Genomic DNA, 23,934 nt, shown 5'->3' with positions numbered 1-23,934 from the left:
GTGAGATCGGAACCAGAATATAAGGTCTGTGGCTAATTAGCGGTACATCGCCTAGCCCAAATTCTGCTCTCAGTGATACTAGTGCACATTGAGGCAGTGGGGTTACTCTGGGCTGACATCCGAGTAACAGAGCAGAACCCGGCCCCCTGGTTTTTAATGGGATTCTGTTTGCTATATTGTTGCTCATGTGACTTATCACCTTAAGGCCTACACTAGACTTTGCCTTGTGTGCTGTTTTTCTTACACCCTGGAGGTTTTAGTTTATCAGACCCAAATACGGCACTGCATGAAAGTACCTGCTGCCCCTCAGGAGCTGCTGGGAAGCTGGGCCTCCCGGAGACGCCATGGTAAATATCATTCACGAGCAAATAACAATTGGTCCTCCTTAGTGATGGAAGCATCTTGAAATGTTTGGGCCAGTTTTGATAAGCATCCACTTCTCCAAACCTATTGAGTCCGAAATACTAGGAGGACGGCTTTGCTCACTGTATTTCTCATTAAGATTCATTTAATAGTAATTACACAGTGCTTGACAAACATTCCCTGTCCCACAGAATGTATGCTCTCAGATGGACAAGGAAAACAATGGCAAGCCCCAGGAGAACAGCACAGGTCAGGTGGGGGTGCCGGGATTATTGGGGAGGGGACGTGGAAGGGGTTCTCAAAGCAGTAGATTTTTTAGGCGGGCTCTTGGTGAACCAGAAATAGGAGACTGTCCCAGGTGCAGGGGGCAGCATGGCTGTAGGCCCCAGTGTAGCGTGGAAGAAGAAGGATAAGGGAGCAGTCAGAAAAGGGGAGTGGGAAGAATGTCAGAAGCAATGGAAGAGGAGGCGGCACTGGAAGCAGAGAGGTGTGAAAGGCCCCAGAAGGACTGGGGGTAATTGCTCATCTGTCCCGAGAACCTGCTTATGCACAAGGCTCTCTTGTCACCCCGGTTTCACTAGCAGTCAGTGATGTGACAGATAGGCAGGCATGTAGGAAAGAGCTTTACAAACCATGCTGAGAGGCCAGGGTTGCGTGCTGAGAGGCCTGTGTTTGTCTGGTAGCAGCACCGCCCGTGGCTGGCTTTCCTGAGCCCCTGGTCCCCCTCCACACTAGGGCTCTCCTGAAACCTGACTCTCTTTCTCCAGTTTTCCTCACCATGGTCCAACCCCTCCTGTGTAGCATAGTGAGGCCAGGGGAGAGGAGATGGCTTGAGCTGGGGGTGCCTTCCATGCAGCTGTGCCTCAGGGGCCCTGGTGTTGCAGAGGCTTTGCTTTCAAAGTGCCTGGATGAAACTAGGATGTGGATGAGCATCAGCTGGTTGAAGCAATATCCAAATTAACTGGTGGTGATGCCAGTAGGTTTGCGGGGGAAGGGCTGTGGGTGCTCTGAAGGGGAGGGAGGAAGGGCTGCTGCTTCTGGGTGTTATGGGGGGAGAGGTGCGGGGGGGGTTCAGGTTACTTTTAACTCCCTCATTCACAATTGGCCTTGGGTTACAGTCAGGCTGGCGGGGATGGGCTTCTGCTGCTCATCACCCCGGCACGCTAGGTGCTGAAGAGCTGCTTTGTTCAGCAGCTTCCACCTGTGGTCACCATGATGGAAGCCTATGGCTCTTCTGAGATACCAGCAGCAGTGGGTGATGGAAGCACCTCCAGGGAGGAGCCCAGAACCCTGCAGGCTACAGCCCATTATGGTTCTGGAAGGTTTATTATGAACATTATAAAAAGGAAAAAACATAAGGAGGGATAGCTCAGTGGTTTGAGCATTGGCCTGCTAAACCCAGGCACTGAGACTCTTCCGCGAGCCACCCTTCATTCCTCCTCTGACGACTGAATAATGCTGGAAGCTGCTGAGCCACCCCCCTGGATCCGACCCTGAAGGCAACCGCTTATCCTCGCAGGATTGGAGCCGTCCGGCTAGATCCTCAGCTAGTGAAAATCGGCGTGGCGCCGTGGATCGGATGCGCAGAGGGATGGAGATCTGGAAATGGGGCTTGAAGCAAAGGGAGGAATTCGCATTGTGCAGGGTTCTCCTGCCTGTAGTGGATCCGATCCTCGATCTCTGGATTCCAGCGATGCCTTTTATCTCTGGCGCCTCAGTTTCTCGCCGAGTCTGAGCACATCATTCCTGCCTCTGGAACGTACCAAGTGGCGTTCAATGTGTCATTAAAACCACCCAGGAGGGGGACACCCCAAGACTCTTCCCCCAGGGCTGTATCCCCTCTGCAAGTTGCTCTCTCTGGGCAGTGTCTGGAAATGCCTGTGGTTTTTACAACGTTCTGATTTCCAGCCAGGCGCTTCCCTCCCGTTGTGCCGCGTGGGAGGGAGGAGAAGGGCTTTAGTCACAAGCAGGACTCAATTAAGGTGGGCGCAGGTGGTGGGAAAAGGCAGCTTCGCCGCAGCAATCCCCTCCCCCTTCTCTCTAGAACCTTCCATGCGACCGGGACACCCTGCACACGTCACGGGGGTGCACCCAAGCTGGTCGGGAGAAGGGGCAAGTTCCCATCTCGGGACAATGGAACGCCCCATACAGCTTGCAGCATTCATTGCGGCTACCCAAGGAGCAGTTAGGGTGACCAGATACCAAGTGTGAAAAATCGGGACGGGGGTGGGGGGGTTATAGGAGCCCATATAAAAAAAAAAGCCCCAAATATCAGGACGGTCCCTATAAAATCGGGACGTCTGGTCTCCCTAAGAGCAGTCATCCCCCTGCACGTGGCCTCGAGGCCCAGTCAACGGTAGCCTCTCCCCTTGGAGCGCCATGCTGCCATTGCCGTGCAGATTTAGCGGGAGACCCTTCGCACATGGCATGAGATTCTACGGACCTCGGGCAGCAGGGTGAGCTTTGCAGCCCAGGCCCCCTCCCTGCCCTGGTATCTGCACCGCAGCTGCTCAGGGAACTCATGTAGCACATTGACCACTCTTGGTCTGGTGCAAGAGGGGACCACGTAGCCCTTAATCTGTGGGGCTTAAATTAGCTTTCGTACAGTGCGTGGTAAAAGCAATGTGGTCTAGTGGAGAGCGCACTGGACTGGGGGATTTGATTCTGTTTCCAGCTCTACTGCAGACCTGCTGCTTGCCCTTGGCTCTCTTCTCTGTGCCGGTTTCCCCTCACCCTTTGTGTGTCTTGTAGGAACAGGAACTATTTTACTATGTGTTTGTGGTGATTGGCGCCATTAGGCGCTGCTGTAAAGCAAATCAATAATAGTCATAATGTAACTTCCCAAACTACTTCCTTGGCATTGTGTATTGCAGAGCTGGGAGTGGGACCAACTCACATTTAGTCTGACCTCCCATCATGCCGAGATCCTGGAGGCTGCTTCCTTCTCGAATGCCTCAGGTTCAGCGCTGGCATGGTTCCCTCCCTGTTGTAGGCTGAAAGGAAAATATTTCTTCCCTACCCCACCGCTCTTTTTACATAAAAATCTGTGAGCAAGCCAAAAAATTCTGTTCATGCAGGTGGAAAATCAATGTAAGAGCTAAACCTTCTTTCCTCTAGTGGATTGTGAAGGTAGAGTGACCCCAGGGAGTTGGATACAAACTGATAGAGATCTGGTCCCTTATCTCTTCTTGTTGAAGCCAGCAATTTGCTTTCCACTACTTGCCACTTTTAGCTGAAGAGCTGTCTGCCCGGATTGACCTGGCCGCCAGGACAGGAAACAATCCAACAGGGAGTGCGGAAGTATTGGGAGCCCCTGGGGTGGTCTTGGGGATGTTTGGTAGCGTATTGGTGAGGACTGTGTAGACCTGCAGTATGTGGATCACAATAACATTTCTTCATCTCTTCCATTGACCACTTCATGGCCTGCAGGCACTTTGCTTCAGTCCATGGCCTCAGCAGATCTTACAGGATAAGTATGTGCGGTCTGGTCAGGACTCTCATGGGAGATCACCACAAGGAGCCCAGGTGTTACACAAAATGGGTGCTGGTGAATTACTGGGTAGCAACTGTCCCTTTGGGTCAGTAATGCCAACAGGGGTGTGCTTTGCTGCTGGAGGTGCCATGTTCTGGCATGTGGGAATAGACATTAGAACCAGGTCCTGATCACTTTTTGCAAGAGGTGTTAACCTCAGTGTCCTGGCCAGATTCCAATTTGGGTAATTACATTGTGCCTACATGATATCCCCCTCTGTAAAAAGTTGTTCTTCACTCTCCCCATCTTTAAGATTCTTGTGAAGTATTGTGGTGTCTTTAAGTGCTGGGTGAGTGTCTCTTCAGTCGAGCTGGTTGGGAGTTTTTTAATGAAATTTTTTATGTCAGAAAGTGCCGAATTTTCAAAACTGAATTTTTTGCGGGAGAGGTAGATTTTTTTTTGACAAATTTTTTTGACTCAAAAAAATTTCGAAGAGAAAATTTTAAAATGAAAAATTCCAGTTTTCTGGTTCAAGAAAACTGTGTTTCACAATTTAAGTTAATTATAGTAATTTTTTTAAATGGTTGAAATAAAAAACAAAAGGTTTCAAAATTATTGAAACAAAACATTTAGATTAACTTGAAAAAAACCAACATGTTTTGGATTTTCACTTTGTCCTAATTTGAGACAGCAAATGTCAAAGTCTCTCAACCATTTCTGTAGGGCAGGAAAACCAGTTCCTGCCCAACTCTACTCTTTATGGACACAGGGTCAAATTTTGCTGTGTTTCACCCATGTACATTTTGAGTCACTTCACTGAAGTCAGAGGTTCATGGATATTGTTGTGTGAATACTTTTTCTCTTGATTTATGTTGGTATAAACAGGAACAGACTTTGATTCAGAGTCTGAAGATTGCTTAGGGATGCTTCTGGATGATGGAAGATGCAATTACAGGCAGAGCTGGTAATGCCACCAATGCTTAGGGTTGCCTGAGACTCCCCATTAGAGGACCCTGTTTTTCAGTTGCTTTTAAGTTTGCCAAACTTCAGCTGTCTGGGCTGAATTTTCCACTCCAGGTATCTGCCTCAGGCAGCTGCTGCTGATGATAATTATTATTATTAGTATTATTACTTTTTTAAGTTTAATTAAAATGGTTCAGCTGTTTCTCAGAACAAGATAAGGGGGAACTATATTGTTTTGCCCATGCTAAAAAAATTCTTTATGGCAGCGTCAAAAGGCGTCTTAATCCTAGAACACAGGAACTGACTTGTGCTTCCATTTAATTGATTCAGTCTCTCAAGATGCATTAGTCTTGTATGAACCCAATCCCTTATTTGCGGTGGTGTATTTATATTGGCAATTCAAAAATATATCCCCTGGTGGTGAGAACGTGGGATTGGGAGGCTTTTAGGTTCTAGTCTGAGCCCTGCTTGTGACTTGCTGTGAGCACTGACCTTGGTCAAATCACTTAAAATCCCAGGGCCTGGCTTTCCCTGACATGTGGCTTGCGGAGTCATGTGCAAAGCAGTGTAAAGTGCTAACCAATCAGAATGATGGCATTTTTTACCCACTTTGCAGAGGGATAAACGACACCCCAGCGTGCAGGACAGCAGGGAGTCAGGCCCTCTGTGCTTTGGTTTGCAGAGCACCATGGCATCCTTTAATGGCAAGCACTATGGAAACCCAAAGTAGTAGTATTCGGAATAACCCATTTCATTTACTACACGAAGTAAAGGTTAGGAATCAGTCACCCATCAGAATGGATGAACTTCTCCTTCCTGAGAGAGTCAGTGATCCGGGAATGCAGGACCATTTTGTGTTTGGGAGAAGAAACTTGGTTGGGGTGTATTCCAGAGCAGTCGGAGAAGGATGCCTTCTTTGCCTCCCAGAAGAATAAAGGACCAGCTTATCTGAAAGCATCTGTGGCTTGAAGTGAATCTCGATGGCTAGGTTCTCAGTCCCGAGAAGCCTGTTTGCACTAGGGAAGGAGATATCCAGCAGTGACATGGCTGCAAGGAGGGACCTTTGACTTAACTATATTTTGATTTAATTGTCTTAACAGCTACATCCTGCTGACATGCAGTTTGTGGACAATGGGGAAGGAATGTCTGTATTGCATTGGAAACCCTCCCGGTCCTCCAAAATTGTCAAACGATGTTAAGTCGAATGATGTTGGAGTCACTCAGCATCTCTGCCACCCCCTCCCTCTTATTTTCAGGACCTCCTCAGATCTCCATAAAAGCCTAAGAAACTCCACGTCCCATATAGAATCTCAGATGAGTCCATCAGGTATTGAAAGTGTTCAACCATGGGTCCTGATTGGCCTCATTCGTATGAGTGGTCCAACTGATTTCAATGTGACTCCTTCGGTGAGTCAGGCAGGATTTGGGCCTGATACTTTAGGGCTCTGCACCTTGTGTGGTCATTTTCATCAGTGCAAAGTGGGGGGCAAAGTGCTACTGTTCTGATCTGGTGTAGTTTTACACCCACGTTCGGGTGTATAAACAACCACGTGAGGGGCAAGACAGAGGCAAATCAAACCTTTCCCAGCAGCATTCAGCCTGCTGCCTGAATTACAGGTGTATTGTCAGCTGAGAAAGCTAGAGCTCACAGCTCTTCCAAGGAACAGCATCTCTCCCTCTCACCCTGTCAGTTTCTAGAAAGCTGTTTTTTTGCACCTGGGGAACTACAGACAGCCATCTCCAGCAGGACATTTCTGATGGTTGCCTTGTCACCATTAGAATATCTGACAAGTTAAGGGCAGTAGTTTGGCATAGCGATTGCCATTGCTTCCATCAATACTCAGCTAAAATGACTGACTTTTTTTCAGGGAATCTCACAGCGTCTGTACTGAACCTGCTGCATCAGAGTTCCTGCTTCTTTGGGATCATTGAGCGCACAAACCTATTTCTTTTCTTTTTCCTTCTTAATAATTAAGAAACTTCAGCAAATAGTTTCAATTGAGTAATCACATGTCCTGTGCATAATACAGAGGGTACAAAGCTGGTATGCTCCATCTTAAAAGGTACAGAGATTTCATTGTTACAAAAGACCCTATAACAAAGGGAAGGAAAAAAGAGTGGAATAAATAAAGGAAACCTCTTTAAAATCATCAAGAAAGGATCTCGGTCAGACGGCATTCTCTGAACCTACAGTAACCATAGGGAACTGAACAAAAGACAGTAGCAATAAGTCTTATGTATCCTTGGTGATCTGCTTAAGCAACTTGTTGCTTTTACAGTAAGCCAAAAAAAAAAAAAAAAAAGAACAGATGGGTTCAAAGTCTGCTGCATGATCTACTGAATGACAAGAGGCCTGCTCTAGAGGTGCAAGATGGAGTACAGTGTTAATGCAAAGCAGGCCCAGGGTGGCCTTTTGGATTTTCAGGCCAGGGCAACGGGCATGGTATGCTTTGCCCTCAATAAAGGCAACTGAATGGAGCTCCGTTTGCGTCAGCCTGAAGATGCCGCTGAGATGCGTTGAAGTGGCTGTATTTCAGGAGAGGCCGGCTTAGTGGGGAAGACTTTTGTCTTTTTGAAAGCAGCTGAATGTACTGGCAGGCTGGATTTGGTGAGAGAGGAGGAGGAGAGGAGACGCTGGAATCAGTCCTTCTGGAAAAGTGCTGTGGAATTAGAAAAGGAAAAGTTTTCTGTAAGTGTTTTGGACCATCCTGTGGAGTTGGATACAGCCCTGTTACTGAACTGAATAGGGTTATTTGTATTATAGTCACACCTAGAGGTTCCCACCAAGCTCAGGACCCTATTGTGTTAGTGACTGGACACACACAGTCAGAAGCTGGTCTAATAAAAGATATTACCTCACCCACCTTGTCTCTAATATCCTGGGACTGACACGGCTACTACAGCACTGCACACACAGTCCCTGTCCCAAAGTGCTTACACTCTAAATAGCATTACTTCCTTTGTCTGTCCTGGCTACCTCTGTTCTTCAGCTAGAGATGAAGACCCTTTTTCCTGTTGAGTAGCAGAAATGCTCCCATTGATTTCATGCAGTAGGAGTCTGTTCATTATAGGAGACTGGTATCAGAATCTGGCCCTAAGCGACTTGCCTAAGATCAGAAAAGGAGTCTGTGTCAGAGCTGGGAATCAAACCTCAAATCCCAGTCTTGGCCCTAACCACAAGGCCAACCTTCCTATCAGGAATGCTCCAGGATGGTTCAAAAAGCCCCATAGACTTTTGGATTGCTTTCTGTAGAAGGCTATTGGTTAAGCTCTGTCAGATGCTTCCTTGGGAGACTGGGTGCTGCATTTGCTGCCACAAAAGAAAGGGAATGGAATACTCTTCTGGTGAGAGTTGCAAGGCTTCTAATATATTGCAAGCACTAATGACGCAGTGAGTTCTCCAGTATTTCTTGTGTGACGTGTATGATACTGTACCTGTGGATCCCTCATATGTTCTCTTGCAAATGTTCTAGGTCACCACCAGGTAGAAACTGATGCTGACAACATAGTCAGTAAGGTGAAAGGTCCAACTTAATTCAGCAAAACCCAGGCACATTGGGAGGTATGTCTAACCCCTGGCTCTTTATGTTTAGCTGGTATGGCATAAAACGTTCTATCCCCGGGTTTGCAGAGCGCAGTAGACAGGGTGAGCTTCCCCATGCGTGGCTCCGCAGATGAATGTCATGGCTGGCCTGGAGCAGTTCCTTGGCTTCCTTGGCACACAGGCTGCCACTTAGAGCTGGGTGAAACTTTTCAGATAAAACTTTGTTTCCCCCTGAAAAATGCAACCTTGGGTCAACTGAAACATTTTGTGAACCGGTGTCAATTTTGGTGAATTGTTTCAACTGGAGGGGGAAAAAAAGCAAAAAAGTTCCCCCCAACGTCAAAATGTTTTGATTCTTTTTGTGGGGGGGGGGGGGGGGGAGGGTTGAAACAATATTTTGTTTCCAAATTTCCTTTGCTTTTATTGAAATACAAGGTTTTGTTTGGTCCAAAATGATTTTTGGGGTGGATTTTTGGAGGGGGGTTTGCCAAAAATGTTGGTTTTGCTTGACCCCAAACCAATCTTTTCCAGCAACTGAAAAATCAGTGATTCCCCCAGCTCCACTGCCAGTCCTGCTGCACTGCTTATCTAGGTGCTGTCTGGGGGATGGGCTCAGAGGAGACAAGGAATGGGGAGACACCCTTGTGACATAAGCCTGGGGTTGAGCTGTGGTCTTCAGAGGTAAGGTTAGTGGGACAGCAAACCTATCACACTTCTGCCACCCCATGTGCTCTTCAGAGTCTTCTGGAATAACCAGCCTCTGCACAGTGACTGGGTGACTTCTGAATAAATCACAACCTTAACTTAGGGGGCTGGACCTCGCCAGGCCCCCCATCTTTAAAGCTTCCAGCAAAGGCAATGGAAGTTCTGCATACAGAAGGCTTAAGAGCTTACGGGCTCAAACTCCCCTTACCTTTCTCAGCCTAAACCAACCATAGGAGCCTTTGCTGACAATTGCGTGCACTGTGGTAGCAGGTCACTTAACTCACAATAGCTGCATTGCTGGAGCAAGCGGCTGTTTGTTGAGTGGAAGCTAAGTTTGACAGTGCTGTGACCAATCTGGTGGCCGCCCAAGCACTGTTCATGAGACTCAGAATAATGAAATGCATTTTTGACTCTGTCTTTGACTGACAGCAGCCAGGCAGCTTGTGATTTGGGCAAGGCGTGACGTACCACCTTCTGACCTCCTGTCACTTGGAGCCTGATTTTTCAAAATTAAATTGTGCATCCAAAATGGGTAGGCAGAAATGGCCGTTTATCTGTGCATGCCATTAGGGCCCTGGATGCCAAATCGGGTAACTTTGAACGTTTGGCCCTTAACCACTCGGTTTCCTCATCTGTAAAATCGGTGAAGTCACATACCTCACAGGAGGGTTCTGCTAGTTAAATGATTCGTGTCTGAAGTGCTTTGAGATCCTTGCATGAAAGGCACTGTGAAAGTGCCAACATTATTCATGACTGTTGCTTTCTTTTTAGCTGCTTTTCAGGGTCTCAGTAAAATGATGCCCTGAACCTCTTTTTGAAAAGCTGGCTTTCCTTTGCTTCCTTCCACCCAGCTAGATGGAGGTAGAGGAGACATCCAGGTACCAAACGCCCTCCCGGAAGCGGCACATGTTGGGCTTTTTTATTTGCCTTTAGATCCTTCCAGCCTTTCTCCTAGCTCCGAGAACCCTCTGTTTCCATTGTACCGTTCCTAACAGACATGCCGTGGCCACTCTCTTTCTGGCCGTCCAGTGCAGGAGGGCTGGACTCAGCCCTGTCTGGAGCCCACTGACTGTTACTTTTATTAGGGCCCAACTGAGATCAGGTTCTCACTGTGGAGACGCTGTACATAGCAAGACGCTCCTTGCCCCCAAAGAACTAACGGTCTCAATTGATGAGACAGATAAAAGGTGGGAGAGGTGAAGTGACTTGCCAGTGGCAGTGCTGCGAATAGAATCCAGGTCTCCTGACTCCTGGTCCAGGGCTCTAGCCACTAGATCACACTGCCTTTAACTGTTCCTAACTCAGGAGAGGTGGAATAATGTATGGATCCATCTCTTCCAAGGGCCAAGCACACAGCTTCTATGACCCTCCTTGCCCTTGGTGGCGTGGCATCACGCTGTCCTAGCTTCAGACGTTCACCGTCCGCCCATTCAAATGATCCAATTTCCTGGTTTCGATCCTGTCTGTTGAAACAGGTGTTCATTTAAATACATTCCTTGGTCTTTGGGTTTTGTTTGCTTCTGCAATAATGACGTTGGCTGGAGATAGAGTTGTGGCCAGTGTGCACTTGCTCTGTGTGAACTATGCAGTCTGTGCCGTGAGAATGCCACTCCCTAACCACAAACATTGCATACACAGCCAGCGAGAGGAAGTGATACTTAGTGGGATCCCAGGGCTCCGTTTGCTCTTGATTCTTTGTCAGGCACTGAGCACATTCGGACAAGAATTGTGCAGAACTTGCCATGCTCAGTTTGTGGAGCTGTCACAAACTGGTTTCCTCTTTCCCTTCATGTAAGCTCCCATCCTTGGCATTCCAGTTGAGTTTGAGTAGAGATACCTGGACCTAAATCACAAAAGATGGGTTCAGAGCTGGGTGCAAACTCTCCAAGGGCGAGGAAGTGTTCAGATCCAGGCCTTTAGTTCAGCCCGTCACAGAGGCTGTACGTACAAAATGTGGCTCTGGTTTCAGGTCTGGATTCTGAACCCCGTCAGTGCTGGCGAGTGTTCCTGTAGATAAACCCGAACCGGGAACTGGGGACACTCTGTCCTTTGTTTCCCCATTGTTTCCACGAAAAGACGGCAAGAAAACTGTTAGGTACAGAGCGCTAGGGGGAGATTCTCTACTGAACGTCCGGAGAGATGCAGCGCAGAAGACGCCATCTGGGGGAAAGAGATGGGGGCAAAAGTGGCTTTAAACCACCTTTGTGGATTCTGGGCTGCTGTAGGGGCTGAAACAGCACAACCCCAGAGGGGCTCCCCAGCCCTGCCCCGCCGACCAAATGTGGAGGTGGGATTTAAATTGGCCATAAGCTGCTCCTGCACTATGGGAATACCTCCCTGCCCTCTTGCTTCCCCTGTATGGCTCCTGTATGTATGACCCACTCAGTATGGTCCTCTGTCCCTCTCCAGTGGTGTCTGGACTACAGAGAACAGTTGGGGAGCTACCCTGAGGCTTGGCCAACGTAGGAAGACTTTTTCACTGTCAGTAGAAAATCATGCTTTAAGATCCGGGGGTTCCAGGCCAAGTCCTGCTGCTGGCTGCCCTCCCCAGGGCATGGCATAACATGTGCTGCTGCACACCAGTCCCGTCGTTTTTTTAATAAAAATATCCAGAACAGGAAGCAGATACTTAAACATTTGTAAAGCTGCACTGCTTTGTTCAACTGCTTTTGTCCCCGGTTCAGTTTCTGAATCACAAGGCAAGGTCCCTGGGGCTTGTTGGCTCTCTTTTCTGGGGTTCACCTCGGGAACTAACCAGCAAAGGTGTTTACTCGGGAACATTTTTAATCTAAAACACAATAGCGGCAATTTATCTCCTGCTTGTGGAGAATGCTCAGTACTTGTGAAATAGAGCAGTGAATTGAGCGGTGTCCCATTTCCCAGCAGGTGCAAGTATTTCCCTTTAGAATAAGTGGCCAAAGCCTTTCTTGGCTTAAAAAAAGAAGATTGTGTTGTCGTTCTAGCAGGACGGTGTGTGTCTGTGTTAGGCAGAGGTGGAAAGGATGGCTGAGAGCCTGTAGGATTAGGAGACGTTCATCAGAGGTTCTGCTGAAAGCCTTGTGATGCAGAGTGGCTTCAAGAGGCCCTGCTTAGCATCATTTCCAGGAGAGATCCCCAAGGCTTGAAGGTCGGGTTTTCCTGATGAGAGGAATTGACTTGACAGTGCTGGGAACTGGGCACACGGCACAACTATGCAGGTGGCATCTCTGTAGTGGTTTGACACTTCCTTTGCATTGGTGTGATCCCCGGTGCAACAAAGTATTTAAGCACTTAATGAATTGGCTTAACTGTAAAAACAGGCTCCACCCCCTTTTGTGAAATTAGAAGCCGATTCTGTTTTATGAAAACGATAGCACCTGTGGTCTTGCGTAGCCCCTGCCAACGGAGACAAGTTGGAACAATCCTGCATTTTGATTTTATGATTCAGGCATTAATTTATTTTGCCAGCAAGGTCTAGCATTTCTAAATCCTCCTGGGAATTGTGATACACGCCTGGATCCCTTATATAAATTCTCATTCCTGTGGCTTTGTTGTGTTCTCAGGGGAAAAACGTCCCCTCGTCCCCCAATTCAGCAACAACTTCCTAGAAGGCTTAAGTCTGCAATGACACTTAGGCTACATCTTCACTACCCGCCTGGATCGGCGGGTAGAAATCGATCTCTCGGGGATCGAATTATCGCGTCTCGTCGGGACGCGATAATCGATCCCCGAATCGACGCTTGTACTCCACCAGCGCAGGTAGGAGTAAGCACCGTCGACGGGGGAGCCGCGGCGGTCGATTTGCCGCCGTCCTCACAGCGGGGTAAGTCGGCTCGGATACGTCGAATTCAGCTACGCTATTCGTGTAGCTGAATTTGCGTATCTTAAATCGATCCCCCCCCCAGTGAAGACGTAGCCTCAGGTACCTGGCAAGGGTATTCAGAGAGTCGAGTAGTTAATGTTTGGAGGAGGCTTTGAAGATGTGATGTTCTATATGATGTTTGTACTAAATCCTGTTCTTCTCATCCGAAGAACAGGCCATTACTTCCTACAAGAAACTGTTGTTCACACTGAAACACCTGAGACACTGAAACTAATCTATAGAGCAAGAAAGCTGGGTAACGTGCCGGAATGTGCATTATGGCTCAGTTACTCTTCGCCTGGCGTGACAACTTCCTGAAGTATCTATCATTTCACTTATAAGAAAATCACTCAGACCTAAGCATCAGCCGTTCTCCACGGACATCCTGCTGGACTACAGCAGACCGGATCAGAGGCTTGTGTGAGTTCTGAGAACACGAATCTGCAAAGAGGAGTTTAGTTACCATTTTTAGTTGAATATGGCGCTGAGGAACTTGAAGGCCTTGCTAGAGCCAGGGAGCATGCCTCCTGTCATGCCACATCGCTGGACTTCAGTCCTGATCTGCAACACCCTTGCTGTCCCAGATCTGAGCTTCTCTTGAGCATGGCCCACCAAGTGTTTTGTATTATAGCAGATTTTCAGTGGTGGTTTTGTGGCATGATTGACTTTGAGTCTCCAGAAGTGAAAGCTTAGTGCCTTAACCACTAGCTTCACCCCAGTGCCCAGGATTCATACTTTAGGCGGATGCGTAAGGAGACAGCCCTTCTCTGTGGAGAGAGCACAAGACTGGGAGTCAGGAGACCCAGGACCTGATTCTCCCCTCCCCTCCCCTGCATCTTGTGCAGTCATTTGCACCTGTGCAATGTGTAAGTGAGAATGCAGCTGACTCTGCACAGGGATAAATGACTGCACAAGGTGTAGAGCAGGGACGAACCAAGCCCCTGGGTTTTATTTCCAGCTCTGCCACTGACAGACAGCAGAGTCTTGGGCCAGTCGCTTAACCTTTCTGTGCAACTGTAAAATGCTACCTCCCTTTATAAAGTGCACTGAGATCCTCAGTTGAGAAGTACTACAGAAGTGCCCCCTGTTGTTATTAATTGTGTTAACTTAGATGCATCGGTTTTACAGCTTGCATGTTAGCAACTTGCTCTAGTCATTAGATTGGTTGATCAGCAAGAGCGCATAGGTGCTGGAACTAGGGATGCTGCTGTACCCCCTGGCTTGAAGTGGTTTCCATCATATACAAGGTTTACAGTTTGGTTCAATAGCTCTCAGCTCCCCCACTATACAAATTATTCCAGCACCTCTGCTAGAGAGAGATCTGAACTACAGGATCTGAACTTTTCATACTTTAGTGAAGCTTGGATCTGATCTGAGCTTTGCAGTTTGATCCAGAATTCATGGCTGAGGCTTATAAAACTGACCAGGAAATATTTAATGACCACTTCCTTACCCCTTACTGCTTCCAGATATCATAGGGAATTTCCAGCTTCATTGGAAAAGTCACCGAGGGCTGCATTCTTTGCAGATCTTGGTTGCATCCACATGAAGTGGAGAGAGAAGCAAGCAGAGAGTTCTGGGTGCTGGGAGGTGAAGGAGCTGCTTCTTGGTTCAGGAGCAGAGCCGTGGGCCTGTAAAACTAGTCCCGGATGAAGTGGCTCATTTTAGTGCCACAAAAGGCTGCCAAACCCTGCCTGGGAATCTGAGCCAATTTCTTCTCACTGCTTTTTCTCCTCTCTTCCATGCAGGTTGAAGAAGGGGGGAAAGCGGACTCCCTGACCTCCAAGCTGCAGGCTGGTGATGAGGTGGTGAACATCAATGAGGTGGAGCTGAGCAGTTCCAGGCGGGAGGCCCTCTCACTGGTGAAGGGGTCCTACAAGACACTGAAGCTGGTCATCCGCAGGTAGGCAAGCAGGGTGCTGTGCGTTATTGCTTCCGCCTCCTTCCTTCCCCTCCCTCCACAACACCGTCCTGTAAAGACTCTCAGCCACCATCTTCATCTCTCCCGCTGAGAGTCAGGGGCACCTGTGACTTGTCACCTGGGCCAGTTTGACGCACAATGTCCTACCATGTGTGAAAGAGCTATTTCGACTGCTCCCCATCAACACAGCAAGTCAGGGATGTTACTTAGTCACTTCAAAGCAGAGTCCTCCTGCCTATCTGGGGCTACCTAGGAGAAGATGCAACCATATGCTCGCTATCATTTCTGTGGTTTTTCTTTGTGGGTGGAGATTCAGGGCCTGATCCAAAGAAGAATCCAGCAAGAATCCCATTGATTTCAGTAGGCTTTGGATCAGACCTTTACTGTGCAATTCAGGGAAAGAATGGCTGTTTCAGTTTTAAATAGCATTGTGGATTATATAGTTAGGGTGTGATCTAGTGGATAGAGCAGTGACCCCTGAATCAAACCTCCTGGATTCTAGTCACAGATCTGGCATGAATTGCATGTTTTGGGACAAGTCACTTAACTCTGCCTCAGTTTCCCTGGGTGCTCAATGAGTTTATAATTATAATATTTACACACTGTACCTCCTGGGGTGTTTTGAGGTTATTTCATCTATGTAAATCACTGTGATCTCTGCAGATAAAATGCATTATGTAGATGGAAGTGTTTGTATTAGAATCAAGCCACAGACTTGGATTCCGATACAGATTTTGAATCTACCAGGGGCTGCGGGGGTTGGATCTGAGGTTTTGGTTCTATCGCATGGGAGAGGTAGAGGCCAGTGCCGACATTTGGTTTTCGATCTGGGTTTGCATCCTCAATCGCACCCCCACAACTGAGGGGAAGGGTTCAGCGTAAGATTCTGGTGCTGTTGCAGTTGGGGCCTTTCTAGTTTTGTTTATGTGCGGGAGCTGGCTCTTATCATACATGCCTATCGTCTGCTGTGGTGCAATTCCTCTACGCTTATTACTACTAGAGTCTGTTCTGCCTGTGTCTGTGTGTGTCTCTGATTATCCGTCTGTGCTGGGGGGCAGAGTGAGTGAGCTGTCTGACTCGCTGGACCACAACTCCCAGTGTGCTAGAGGCCTGTGTCCAAGCTGGGAATCTGTCCTTTTTCTTCCAGTGACAGCACAAATGAGCCTCTTTCTTGTTTTTCTGACTAGCTTTCCCATGCCATAGGAATCAGCCAAGGCAGAACAGCTTATCTCCCATTCCGTATGCCCAGCTCAACCGCCAGCATGGGGTTCTAATTAAAGTTGCTGAGTTATTGAAAGAGGACATGACCTAGCATCTGAAAAAATTAACAAATAGCCTACAGTGTCCCGCGTTCCACAAGTATACTTCTAAAATGGAACCATGTCGCATTTCTGCCGCCATTATTTTCCAGGACAGGGTCCCGTCTCTCTTTTTCTCCCCTCTTATACATGTCTACAACGGGGGAATCCCAAATACTCTTGTCCCTGCTTTACAGGGGTGATACTATGGGAGCTCTGCTTTGGTTTGGAGCGTTGCGGTGCTTCATGTCATTTCACCATGTGATGCGGTCCACTTGTAGTAGCGTTCTGGGTGCTAACTGGGTCGTGATTTCTGCTGTATTTTTTTCCGTAAAACATGCAGCTGTAAGATGGGATTTTCAGAAGTGCTTGGCGCTGGCCTAATTCTGCTCCCACTGAAATAGATCATCAAACTGAAGTCCAGTTTTTAAACGGCTTCTGATAAGGTGCAAGGGTACTTCCTGGTCCCCAGTGAACATGGGGTTAACATCAGCTCTGCTTCCCCCCTCCCTTCGTAAAGTATTCTGCTCTTCACCCCAGGCTCTCAGATGAAGGAGGGCTTTGCAGTCTTCCTTAGCTTGTCCCACATTCAAACTCTCTCCACTGAGAATACTTTCTCTGTCTTTTACGTTCTTCATCCTGCATTTTGTTAGCTCCGTTGCCCTAGAGAAGCATAACCGTCTAGACCGATGGAGAGGTGCTCACATGTGCAGCTGGGTCCTAAGCTATGGATGGCCTTGAAGATCAGGACCAAGGCCTTGAATTGTAACATTAGATGTCACAGTGATGGCAGCTTAAGATGATCGATGCCATATACCATTAGAGAAAAAGGAGATAGAGCATAATAATGTTAATAATAATTTTATTCATGCAATACCCCTGCCAAAGTTCTTCAAGCTCCACTAAACAGTTACATAAGAATGTAAGAATGGCCAGACTGGGTCAGACCAATGGTCCATCTAATCCAGTATCCAGTGTTCCAACAGTGGCCAATGCCAGGTGCTTCAGAGGAAATGAACAGAACAGGGAAATTATAGAGTGATCCATCCCCTATTTTCCAGTTCCAGCTTCTAGCAATTGGAGGTTTAGGGATCGCCAGAGCATGGGGTTGCATCCCTGACCATCTTGGCTAATAGCCATTGAAGGATCTATCTTCCATGAGCTCATCTCATTTTCTTTTGAACCCAATTCTTCTTTTGACCCTCACAACATCCCATGGCAACAAGGTCCACAGGTTGACTGTGTGAAGTTTGAAGTACTTCTTTGTATTTTAAACCTGCTGCCTATGACCCCTGGTTCTTGTGTTATCTGGAAGGGTAAATAACGCTTCCTTATTCACATTTTCCTCACCCTTCATGATTTTACAGACCTCTATTATAGTCCCCCTTAGTCGTCTCTTTTCTAAGCTGAACGGTCCCAGTCTGTTGAATGTCTCCTCATATGAAGCTTTTTATACCCCAATCAATGGAATATTACTGCATTTTATAAATATACAATTAACAAATAACTAACTATCAGGGCCAGATCCTCAGCTTGTCCTCCATTGACTTCACCAGCAGAGAATCTGGCCTTCGAATGTTGACATGGACGGATGGAGGCTAAAATCCTGAGAGAGGAGCAATGGCAAACAGAAATTGGAGATTGCAAGTAACTTCTGGGTTGTGGGTCAGAAGCTATATGAAATCTGCTGACCCATGAAAGAAGCAGGATTCAGCCCTCTGGCTGGGGAGGTGGCATGAGAGATTAGGCAAATGTGTCCATCTCCAACACAAAACAAGGAGTGGAGCGAAATGGTTAAGGATTCCAGAGAAAGGGGGAAAAGCAAAAAGAAAAACAAACACCCTCCATTAGATAAAAATGTAAAAGAAAGAAATGAGGAGTGAAATACAGCAAAGATACAAAAGAGACTAATTAAGGAAAGCCATTCTGTACACAAACATGGCCAGGGGCACAGATCCTTCATTGCCGGTAGGGGAATGTTGCTAAATCGGCATGTAGCTATGTGATGAAATGCAAACACTCAACGGTATGTGAGCGAGGTTCAGAGACAGATGGCAGAAAGGATCTTCTGACGCATGGATCATTTTTACCCCACTCCTAATGCACCTAAATAGTTCAGGCTAAAATAGTAATAAGCACTATAATATCATCCAGAGTTGTGAAAGCTCCTTATGGCCTGGGACAATGTGGGATGCAAGTTTAGGCATTGTACGGCTTATGTAAAGACGTTGCGGTTGCTTTCAGTCTGTGGAGCATGCTGGAAGAAAGTGTCCTGATCCAGGAGCAAATCCCGGGGCAGTCAGCAATAAATGTGTAAGGCCCCCAGACCTAAGGAATCCTTGGTTAGACACAATGGTATTAAATAGACTATTCTTTGTTGTTCTCCCTATGGCCCTGATACTGTAAATATTTATGCAAGTAGTGTCTAGTTGTGCAATGCCCACTGAGATCAGTAGCAGTACTGCCACTAACTTCAGCAGCCTTTCAGTTGGGCCCATGCTTAACTTTACTCATGTGGGTGAAATTCTGCATCCAAGGTTTATGTAGTGTAGGTTCAGATCTGGGGTATTGGTTCAGCCCATATAATGTTAGGCGCCAAAGCTATTAAATTCAGATCTGGAGCCAAATCCAACAGTTGGGGCTGTTCAGACCCCATCTTTTACTGGGTCAAGCTCATCTCTCCCTGAATGTAAAAATGCTGTTTTTCCAAGGGGTAGAAGTGCAAGCAGCTGATGTCTCGCAGCTCTCTGCCACCTGATGATAAAACGAATGAACAAGTTAATTTGATTCTTTTTGAAGGGAATTAACAAGCGACTTTCTCTGGAGTGCTTAGCAGATAGGCAATTTACAAAAAGAAGTCGATGATGCACTAGGATTGCTGGCTGAAGACACACACTTTCTGAAACACTCATTTGTTACCTGAGTTCTCAACACGTGATTGGCTAATGCTTTCAGTAGTTGCTGCAAGAGATTGTGCGCAGGGAGTGAGACAAACTCACACTGCCGTGAGCAACGCCGCTTTCCTCATTAAAAGTGACCTGCAAATAATGACGCAAACCTACCTTGTGTTTTGGTGTGCTGCTTGCTGACGTACACAGAAAGCCACCATTTTTAAAGGTATTTTCTTTGCTTGTTTTTCATATTAGAAAGTCCGGAACTCTACATGAGTGATTAAATAGTGCGCTTATGACATCAGAAGAGACAACTGAGCAATTCCGAGGAGATTTTTAATCAGCCTGTTTAAAGCAGGAGTGTTAAACATATGGTCCCTGGGCTGGATCTGGCCTGCATTGTTCTACAAGTGGAGGGACACCTAGTACAGTGGGGTGCTGGTCCATGATGAGTGCTCCTAGGTGGTACGGTAATACAGCCGGAAAATACTAATAATTTGTTTGTGGCCCCCAGGACTTACTCAGACGGTGCTCATGCTCACCTCTCATTTTTAAAACAAAAGTACATTTCTAGCTCTCATGTCTGCAGCGAGAACCTCCCAAATGTGAACTGAGTGTCCACGGATTTTGCAGTGTCTGCCTGTGCCTGCAGACAGCCTGAAACAATGACCAAGAGGGGTGAACTTCCCTATTGATCTCATTCAGTAGCTGTAAAAGCCCAAGGCAGATGCTTCAGTGTTCAAGTCGGCAATTAAATAGTTAATCATTTAGCAGATGGAACGGGAAAGGGGGTAGGAATTGGGAGTAGCTGCAGGGAAAGAAATGCAGAGGGAAGAATAGAAGAGACTTATTAAGAGAGAAGAGGGAGAGAAAGAGGGAAGGGAGAGAAACAAAGGGCAGATGTAGTGGTGGCCTAACTGGGAGCCCGTTTTCTGAATATCAGATGAAGTACTGAATAAATGATAAATAAAAGTTACCTAGCTACATAAAGGTTGTATTGTCGCTTTCATCTCTGTGCTAACCTCCTACCAACATCAGTGGGGGATTTGCTGGGGATTGAAGGGAGTATGAAGTGTTGCATTTATACCCTGGACCATAACTAAACATGGACTCTCCTTTGAGTTTGACAGCCCAGGTATAGAGCTTTGTTTTTAGCAACCGGTTATCTCAGATGCCGGAGGTGTACATGGGATGATGTCATGTGATGCATAGAACAATAAAACAAGTGCATGAAACATTAAATAAAACTCTCCCCACACAGCTATAAAGCAATAATCCCAGCTTGGGTACTTAACTTTCCCTCGTGTAGTTTATGCTGGCAACAGATTCCAGCCTCTGCATGTATACTGTTCATAGAAATAAGAGATGGGGAAACCCTGTTAGATTGTCTAGTCCATCCTTCTGCCATACGTATAAATGAGGGTAGACTCTGCCCCTTTGTGTCTAAAATGAAAGCATACACACCCAGCAGTAGTGGCCTCAGCTGTCCAGGAGTATAAAACCATATCCCATAATACTGGGTTTCTGTCCAAAGTACTTACATGGCCCCCAGTACTGTGTGGGAATCACACAAGACCCCTGGGAGGTAGGGCAGTGCTATTATCCCCATTGTACAGATGGGGCACTGAGGCACAGACTTACTCAGAAAGTGTGTGGCAGAGCAGGGATTTGAACCCTGGTTTCAACTGGTCATCAATGCCCTAACCACTGGACCATCCTGCCTGACACTTGTAGCTCCCTTACATTATATGATTATCAAATGGCTTATCTGCTAGACCTGGGCTGCTGTTTTTTATTTCTGAGCTTGATCCAACTACTTAGTTTCCAGTGCTGCTATAACTTGTAGTGTCATACAGTGTCTGCAATACGAAAAACAAAAGTTATTCTTACTAGTGATAGATGGATGCTTTAAAGATGTTGATGGCTTGTATTAAAGTGAAGCTGTTGAATGCATGGAGTACCCAGCAGCTCTTACTGACTTCTGAAAGTCAGGCCAAATCTCTAATTTCCTATAGGTTTTTTAGCATCCCCACTACAAATTTAATCACTGAATTTAGGCATTGTAATACATGTACTGAAATGTGTGCACTCCACCACCCGTTAGTGGATAGAATCAGAACTGCTTACATATGTGTCAGAGGCCCTATACTGCAAAGCTGTTAACAGACAATGGCAATACACACAGGGGGCTGTGCTTTTGTAATGGGAGGATCTGAGCCGATCCCCACTGTTGCCACCGAGTTCCAGCTGCCATTGCAGTAGCGCCTAGAGGCCACAGCCAAGCTCAGGGGTGGGTCTCACTGGGCCAGGCACTTTGCAGACACAGCATGAGAGACAGTCCCTGCGCTGGCAAGTTTACAATCTAAACGGACAAAATGGGCACCAGTAGTCCTGCTTTACAAATGGGGAACTGAGGCAGAAAAAGACCAACTGACTTGCCCACTCTCACTCAGGGAGTCTGGGGCAGCATTAGGAATTGAACCTAGGTGTCTAAGCCCACTGTCTTAACCACAGGACCATCTGGCCTCAACAGCCTCTTCTTACCATATGGCCCTCAAGTCATGCTCCTCAACTGCCATTTATGGGTGTATAATCTCCAGATCTGGAGCCCCTCTGTGGATTAGTCACTTGGGGGTTTATTGATAGAGTCCTGCACCTCACCTCACCTCCTGGAGTTCGGGTGTATTTATCATGTTGGCAATAATAATGTAAAGATCTGTTGCTAATGTCCACTCGTTCCTTCCACAACACTCCCCCACCTCAGTTCTTTTATACTTTTTCTAAGATACTAGGCTCAGTTTTTTTTTTTTTTAATAGCTTGGGCCTGCAATTTGAGTGCCAAGGGGAATTTGCTTATTCTTCATGCTCAGTCAGCTGGGAGTCAGAGAAGGACTTGGTTTGCATGTCAGGGAATCAGGGAGCCTTATCAAATGCACCTTAGGTGCACATTCCACTCCCCACTAAATGGAGTAATAATTTCCTGCCTTACACACACCCCGCTGCTAGTATCTTTTGTACATTTGCCCATGGCAAGCTGGCCTCAACCGGGTGAGCCATTTGAATACATTTTCTGCCATCTGGTTGTAAACACATTGAGAAATACCAGAAGAAAATACCTCCCTTCCCCTGTATTGGTAATGCAGTGCTCCTTCAGGAGGCAGATTTCAGAAAAGTTTGCTCCTCTGGCAAGAGAGAAAGCAGATTCATTTCCTGCTCCACTGTATTTTTAAACCACAGCAATAAAACACACAGCATACTGAAGGCTTAGGAACTGGTCCCTTCTAGCCAGATAAAGAGCTACGTGTAAACAGCGTGCAAAGGGAAGAGCCTGTAAAATAATTGCTGGGTGAGGTGGCAGGGCAGCAGGATGTGTTGCAAATGGAGAGTGGAATGAATAAGCATTGCTCTGCTGGTGACAGAGAAACAGTGAGCAGAAAACCAAAATCACTGGGGAGCGGGGAGGAACAAGTATTTTCCCCCATTGCATCAAGTGTGGCCATATTGCCGCTGGGGACAAATGTTTGAAGCACCTGTTAGCTGGGTGTCATGACTGTTTGACAGGAAGCCAGGGCTTTCTGTAGAGCTGAGAGCACCTGAGCTTATTGACTTGTAGCTTGTAGCAGGAGCCACCCTGTCAATCTCTTGAACTTGAGCACAGTGTAAGGCACAAAGAACCCGCATATGGCTGCTCCATGGCTTCTTTTCCCATCCTGTGAACTTGGGAATTCTACAGGTGGGTCAAGAGAGCGTGTGCCATAGGTCCAGGCTCTGGGGAAATCTCCCTACAACTTCTCTATTGCAGAGCTGCTGTGGTTGCAAAGCCCTCACTTTGTCCTGTGTCCCACCGGATGATGGGCCTCTTGGATGGTACGGCACGCGTTCACACGTGAGGAGTTTTGTTGGCAACCAGGGATTCTAGAAGCATCAAAGAAAGCTTAAATTCTGCAGAAACCTATGCTGACCACATGCCGTCCCACTAAGTGCCATCTTAATACTAAACCCTGTTTGGAATAGTCCAGTCCCCTGTGTGCTCCAAATTTACATGTGCATTTAGCATGACAGATGGTGCACAAAGGACAGACATGTAAAAGGCCACATGCATATGACATTACAATGGAAAATGTGTGCGGATTATGTCGGTGGTTCTAAAAATCTGGGCCCCACTGTTTAGCTGCTCCTATCCACCTAAGCGAAATGCAGTTCATGGTTCTGTATGTCTTGGTAAGGTGGGCTCATTTGAATAACTTATGTTTTAATATGGCAAATGCCAGGTCCTACATCTAGGAACAAAGAATGTAGATTGTACTTACAAGATACGGGACTGTATCCTGGAATGTTGTGACACGGAAAAGGACCCAGGGAATGGTAGATAACCAACTGCACAAGTGCAAAGTTGTAGCCCAGAAGGCTAATGCGATCCTTGGATGTGTAAGCAAAGACATATCATGTAGGAGTAGGAGGTGGTATTACTTCTGTTTATGGCATTAGTAAGACCATTACTGGAATACTGTGTCTAGTTCTGGTGTCCACACTTCAAAAAGAATGTTGGGAAAATTGGAAAGTGTTCAGAAAATTGGAAAGTGTTCAGACACAAGAATTATTCAAGGTCTGGAAAACCTGCCTTATAGTAAGAAACTGAAGAAGTTCAATCTGTTTACTTTCTCTTGGATAAACTAAAGAGGTGACTTGGTTATGGTCTACAAATACCTGTATGGGAAAGAGTTTTCTGATAGTAGATGGCTCTTGCATTTCTTTTTCTGCTAGATCAAATAGTTGGAAGCTAATGCTGAAACAAATTCAGACTAGAAATAAAGCAAAATGTGTTAACAGTGAAGGTAATTAACCATGGGAGCAAATTATCTTGGGATGTGGTGAATTCTCCATCATTTGAAGTCTTTGAAGCAAGACTGGATATCTTTCTAGAAGATATGCTATA

General features: G+C 46.7%; 1 protein-coding gene across 1 annotated transcript in view; it reads left to right on the top strand.

Annotated features, from left to right (window-relative positions):
• SHROOM3 (shroom family member 3) overlaps positions 1 to 23,934 on the top strand; it is a 237,435-nt gene that overhangs the window by 70,099 nt on the left and 143,402 nt on the right. The window contains exon 2 of the mRNA XM_026653361.1: positions 14,637 to 14,791. Coding sequence (XP_026509146.1) covers positions 14,637 to 14,791 — 155 coding nt within the window. The remainder of the gene's footprint in view (positions 1 to 14,636; positions 14,792 to 23,934) is intronic.

Source organism: Terrapene carolina, unplaced genomic scaffold (assembly GCF_002925995.2).
Source record: "Terrapene carolina triunguis isolate 2854851 unplaced genomic scaffold, T_m_triunguis-2.0 Scaffold136, whole genome shotgun sequence".
Taxonomy (NCBI): domain Eukaryota; kingdom Metazoa; phylum Chordata; order Testudines; family Emydidae; genus Terrapene; species Terrapene triunguis.
This window is presented reverse-complemented; position numbering and strand designations above follow the sequence as displayed.